The sequence below is a fragment of the Mercurialis annua genome, linkage group LG1-X, assembly GCF_937616625.2.
Source record: "Mercurialis annua linkage group LG1-X, ddMerAnnu1.2, whole genome shotgun sequence".
NCBI classification, from domain to species: domain Eukaryota; kingdom Viridiplantae; phylum Streptophyta; class Magnoliopsida; order Malpighiales; family Euphorbiaceae; genus Mercurialis; species Mercurialis annua.
Window position 1 is genome coordinate 50,993,818 of NC_065570.1, and position 6,631 is coordinate 51,000,448.

At 31.0% G+C, this 6,631-nt stretch overlaps 1 protein-coding gene across 1 annotated transcript; it reads right to left on the reverse strand.

Annotated features, from left to right (window-relative positions):
• Positions 1-2,803: 2,803 nt before the first annotated feature.
• Positions 2,804-5,123, reverse strand: LOC126659143 (F-box/kelch-repeat protein At5g60570). The gene is made up of 2 exons (XM_050352716.2): positions 4,910-5,123; positions 2,804-4,703 (listed from the first exon to the last, which is right to left on the reverse strand). Exon 2 carries the CDS (start codon positions 4,258-4,260, stop codon positions 3,127-3,129), a length of 1,134 nt encoding a protein of 377 aa, XP_050208673.1. The 5' UTR covers positions 4,261-4,703; positions 4,910-5,123; the 3' UTR covers positions 2,804-3,126.
• Between the last annotated feature and the right edge of the window lie 1,508 nt (positions 5,124-6,631).

Genomic DNA, 6,631 nt, shown 5'->3' on the forward strand with positions numbered 1-6,631 from the left:
GGTAATGTGTTAGATAATTTGAACTTAGTACAACTTTTTTATTGGGAGAAGGTACAACAATGACCCAAATATTTATCCTATAATTCATATTTCCTTCTAATGGTGTTTGAGTCTCAAAATTTATCCTAACCTTATCAAAGTAGAGTATATATATCCTTTATTGTTAGACAGCGAGTATCTTTGTTCCACTTTATTAACGTTAGGGCTATATTTGTTCCACTTTAATAATATTAGGGTCATATTTGAGATTTTAAAAACATTAGGGCAACGGCTAATTGTATGACACGTCAGCCGAGTTAATGTTAAAGCACATACCGGTAGATAGAGAATATATTTGTCTCACTTTGGTAACGTTAGGGTCATTTTTGAGACTCGAAAAACATTAGGGAGGAATGTGAGCCGCAGGGTAAACATTAGAATCATTTTTTTACCTTAACTCTTTTTTATTTTATCAAATATAAAGCTACTAGTATAAGTTAGTTGTTAGCCGAAATTAGCAAAAATTGGTAAAAATTAATTAATAGAAATTTTTATTTATTTTTAAATCAGTCAAACAATAAGCTTCGAGAATTCGGGGTCGAACCCCAACCTTACACACATAAAGTCTTAGCTTCCACAGCTAAGTGCTCAAGTGGTTAGTATAACAAAAAAACTAAATTAAATTAATAATTCGAAATTTAAGTTTAATTGGATTGATTAGATGATTACAAAAGAAACAAATCAACAGTAAATAATCAAAAAATATGACTTTTAGTTTTGTAGTTTGATTTTTATCATTAGTTAATCGAATGAATCAAAACACCAAGCTTCATATGTATTATTACATTAACCTAATTAACATGTAATTTTTATTTAAATTTATATCAAATAAACAGAACAAAATCAAACCAACCCGATAATTAGTTTTAATTAATTCTTATATAAATAGTTATGCCATTTGATTTTTTATTTATTTATTTCATTGTATGTTTTATTAAATTGAACTAAAGTGAAGCATACTCACCTCTATTAACAAAAGTTAAACTTGAGAAAATAACAAAAAATCAAAATAAAATTTTCAGAACTTTGTACATATATTTACATAAAGTTTATAAATTATGATTTTTTAAAATGTTTTTTTCACTTTTGTATTTCCTTTAAGCTATCCAAAGACGCAACTAATTTTGTTTTGTTTTGTTTTGTTAATGGCAAAGTGGAAGTTGTGTTAGACAAAATGATCACCTATAAACCAATCAAGACATTCTAGATAAAGCATTGGCCCCAATCACCAAACATTGTCATTATACAAAAGAGAAAATTTCGAAAATGACATCTCGTATTTTTATCTTTTAATTTAAAATTATACAAGATTATTGTCGTTTGAATTGAATGATTAATTAACATGTATAAACAAAGAATAAATGTGTATTTTTTGTTAATTATTTATGTTGTCTTCATAAGTACTCTTTTTCTAAATATTTAAATTAATATTAAATTGTCTTTCGATTTGAAAAGGAGAAAGTAATGGTTAAAAGCGTTTTTAGCGTAATAAACAAAATAATGCAGTTTCTAGAAATTTAAGATATATATATATATATATAAAACAAATTATTCTAAAACCCCTACGTTTATCATAAATTCACAGTTTGGTATCCTTTTTCGAAAATCAAACGACTTGAAACCTCAGTTTTAATTTTACCGACACTTACAACCTTCTGTTAAATATAGGTATTAAATCATTAACGGAATGAAATGTAAGGTACCAAATCATTTGAAAATGAGATACCAAATTGTTCACATAATTAAAAGTGAGGTATCAAATTGTTAACATAATTGAAAGTGAGGTACCAAATCGTTTAAAAGTAAATATCAAATTATAAACGGAACTAACAAAAACCCTTAATTGTTGACGGAATCAAAACTGAGATACCAAATCGTTTGATTTTCAAACAAGGTATACCAAATTGTAAACCATAACAAACGTGAGGAGTCTTAAAGTAATATGCTCAAGATATATTTTGATTTCCTGTATTTTTTTTTATCTTTAGAATTATATAGTTCCGTCCAGTTCGATTTTTCAATTAATTCAGTTCGGTGCACCCCTAGCTGAGAGTATAAAGCATAGTAGAAAAGAACATAAATGCAATCACAAGAAATAAACTGTTCACATCTCAAACAATCGTAAGCACATTAAAACAAAGCATATAGCTGTATTCTGCAGCAAATTCCAAAGCACTATTGGATCCATCTGTAAGTACATTTATCAGCAAACATTTGTTCTTCTGTCACAAGATTCAACATCTTCAATGAATTTTCTTTTCTTTTTTGTAAGTCAAAAAGAAAGATCAATAATGCAGACGATGCTATTGTTAGTTACAAAGTTCAGTACCATCTTCTATAAGCAGCATGCGTACACACAATGATTTCATCTCGCATCATCGGCATCCGACTCTCCATAACTATACGGACTTTAAACCATGCACCAAATATGTCATTTATCGATCAACAAGATCTCAACCAAAACTATTTTGAATCTATGTTACACGGAAGCTTATGGAGTCTTACGATTCAGCTTTTTTTTTTCCCGTTTGCTATAATACTTCTAAAACTTCAAAACTGTATATTTATAACCTATTCTGATAAAAAGTTGTTTCACCGTTTCCAAATTCCAGTTTCTTTTCTGTGTCCGAGCAAATGCTGAGAATATCAATAAAAGCATATAACTTCATGTGTTTTGACGATGAAAAATCATAAGTCGGAATATGATATAAGTCACTCAAAACAGACTAACAGAATGTGAGTGTCAAAGAATAAGATCGAACCGTAAAACAACAATGGTTTTCAATTTATTAGCTGTGATCAGAAATATAACTTAACATGAGGATGAGAAAAAGGAAAAGAGCATTTACCAGAGTGATCCTACTCAGTACTCTCTGAAAGAAAGCAAATGAAATGCAGAACCTTGAAGCGAAACACGCAAACTTAAATACAGGGATGTTAAAGAAAAAAGAAACCAAATTCTCATATGGAAAAGTGCTATCTCAGTGACAAAGTAAGTCAATTGAATAAACTTTCATGAAGAACCCTAAAAGGGCAGGTTAAATTGCAGTAACCTGCAACCTCCGTTGAGTCGATCTAAATGAATCGTCAACAACCCATAACCGCGCAATTGAAAACAAACACACCAACATTGTCCTTCACACCAAGAACCTTCCAATCCAAAGTTCCATTATTGACCCCGGACTTTGGACACCAAGAATTAAGCACAACAGCTTCACCTTCTGGGCCCCTTTGTCCCCCGACAACTAGAATTTCCTCGCCACAAGCCTTAAAAGCTAAACCCCAACCATTTGAGGAATCCGCCCTCACGGGGAGTCTCCCCAACACCTCCCAAGAATTCTTCACCTTATTGTATTTCTTCACCATGTTAGTTAGATACTCAACAGCATACAGCTGATTGTCCACGACTGCGACAAGCGGAGGAGCCTGAGCAGGTCTGTTAACATTTGGATACATCCCCTCTATCGTCCTCCATTTCCTTGTCTCAAAATCATACTCCTCCCCACAAGTCAATGAGACGGTGGCGGTGGGACTTGACATCCCTCCAATCACGTAGAATTTGCCATCCATAAAAAACCCAGAGCATAATCTACGAGGTGAATGCATGTTTGGTAGCATTTCCCATCTACCTGTTACAGAATCATACAGTTCTGCGGAATTCAATACATTCCCACTACTATCGCTTCCTCCTGCAACAACAGAAATAGCACCAAAGCTACCTGATCCAAAAAGACATCGGGGACGATTCATCCCTTCGCACTTGACCCAACCACGACGAATTAAACTATACTTCCAAATAGCAAAACCATATAGCTCACGCCCAAAAACCAACAGTTCGCTACCCACAGCTAAGGACTCTTTATCTGCGTGATTAAAACAGTCATCGCAAGGTATCTTCGGCAAAACCATCCATTTCTTTCTCACAGGATCAAATGCCTCCCATCCTCTAGGGTCACAAACTAAGTACACCCAATGCTCGGAGATTCCCAATTGCTTCCTTAGCCCATATAAATATCCACTTTCTATTAGCCTATGAAACCTCTTGTTTATACACGCTAATGAAGCATAATCCGATCGACATGCCCAAGCTAGACAATTCAACGCAACATCATCAATAAGGCCAGGGAGAAGTGAATCACTTGATCCTAAACGCAGCCGACCATTATTTACTCCTCTCCTATTTATTATCAAACGACGCATCACTTCCTCCTCGTCCTCCATCGAATTATAACCTTAAAAAGTACTTTGTTCTTTCTATGTATTACTAATCCAAAGATAAAAACACCAAATCAACAAGTAGAGCTACGAAACAGTTGTTGATTATGCTCCCAATATCCCGAAAACAAATTCCTATCTTTGCAGACAATCAGTACCCATCTGTTTATCTTTTCCATCAATCAAATAAATCAATTCTATACATCTTCATCTCCACAACTCTCAATCAACTGTTGAGCTAGATTAGATAAACCAAGAACATCTATTTTTCCTCTAGATTCTAAAACAAAAACCCACCCCAAAAACAAAATTAAAAGTATAGAGAAAACCCAATCACCAAAAAAGATACAACAACATCAATAATCCCAGCTAAAACAACCCACCAAATTACCAAAATTTTCCAAGAAAGCTCTCCACTTGATTTCCAGCAATCCAAACAGATTTATTCTCTGAAAAAAATCACAACAACACAATCAATTCACAACCAAAAAATTAAAAACTAATCAAACTAATCAAACTAAACAAGTTAATAAATTTTCAGCTCCGATCCAAATCCAGTCTCACAATAAGAACCCGGATCCTAACTTACCAGGTAACTATAAGGCTAATTAAACAAAGCTAAAATCAAAACAATATATTAAAGTAGAGCGCTTACCAGAAATAATAACGGAGACACTGGATCTTGGATTCTGGGAGACCGGAGAAAAGGCCGGGAAAGGGTTTCCGATAAACATATCGCCGGAATCCGGCGGGATAGAGAGAGGTAAGTTGGTGTTAATGTAAGATATAGCTTTTGTACTTTTGTGTTAAGACAGAGAAGCTGAAACTGATAAAGAGAGAGAGAAATGGGCGTTATAAAACTGAAATTTTATTACGCTACTACTACTTTGGTTTTTTTCTTCTTCTTTTTTGCTTACATGCCCCTCTAGTTTTCTATAATTTGTAAAATCCCCAAATTAAAACAAATTCTTGTGATTGTTTTTTTAATGTTTGTTTTCTGCAGGCGGCACGCAAAGAGTAGCAAAATTGTCTTCTTTCTTAACTTTTTCTCTTTTCTCTCTCATTTTCTTTATTTGATTTTTCTTCCAATGTGTAATCTTTTTTATTTTTATTTATTTAGGGTATATAATAAATTAAATACTTTTTTTATAGATTAGTGATAGACATTTATTTATATTCAAATTTAAATACCGAATTTTTTTATAATCAAAACAATTTGTAAATATAATTTTTTACATTAATTGATTAAACTTTCAGTAAATGCTTTTCTACATTTTCGTTATTTGAATTTATATTTGATGTGAATATCATATTTTCTCCTTATTTATCATATAATGGGACCGATTTTAAACTTATTATGAAAGTCTAAAGTATTATCAAAGCATTAAAAATCAAACTTAATTTGGTCAAAGTTTATTCCAAGCTGTGTTTTCAAAAGATTGAATCTGTGGACTAATTGGTGGAGCCAATTAATTCACGTTTAATCAAATGGACAATACGTCAATTAGTTTAATAACATATATATATAGTTTTAAATGTAATAATTTGTTTATTTTAAAGAGATTAAATCATAAGTATTAATTTAAAAAAACAACCAATAAATTATAGTAGCTCAAATGTTAAAAATACTGGGTATTTTTTTACATATGCTCCCTCTTTATATGATTAATAAAATAAATTAAAAGAACAAACAAACTGAACGGACCTTTAATTGATAGTTTATTTGATCAAACTAAAATTTCTAATTTGGTTCTTAGAACGCATATTTTAAAGTAAATATGATGATGGATTTTTATATTTTCACATAAGTAATATGTCTAATTTGGTCAAAGTTTATTCCAACCAGTGTTTTTAAAAGATTGAACCTGTGGACTAATTGGTGGAGCCAATTAATTCACGTTTAATCAAATGGACAATATGTTCAATTAGTTTATATATATAGTTTTAAATGTAATAATTTGTTTATTTTAAAAAGATTAAATCATAAATATTAATTTGAAAAACAACCAATAAATTATAGATCAAATGTTAAAAACGTTGGATAGTAATTTGTTAGGTTGTGAGTTTTTTTTTTTTTACATGTGCTCCCTCTTTCTATGATTAATAAAATAAATTAAAAGAACAAACAGACTGAACGAATTTTTAATTGATTGTTTATTTGATCAAATTAAAATATCTAATTTGGTTCTTGAAACGCAGATTCTAAAGCAAATATGATGATAGATTTTTATATTTTCACATAAGTAAGAATTTTGTTCTTGACTATATCTCTAATGATACTCCGGATTTAATCAGATAAAAAATGAGGTTAGGTTAATAGCATCCAACTCTTTAAATTAATAGTAATTTTTAGAAAATTATAACTAGGGTAGAAATT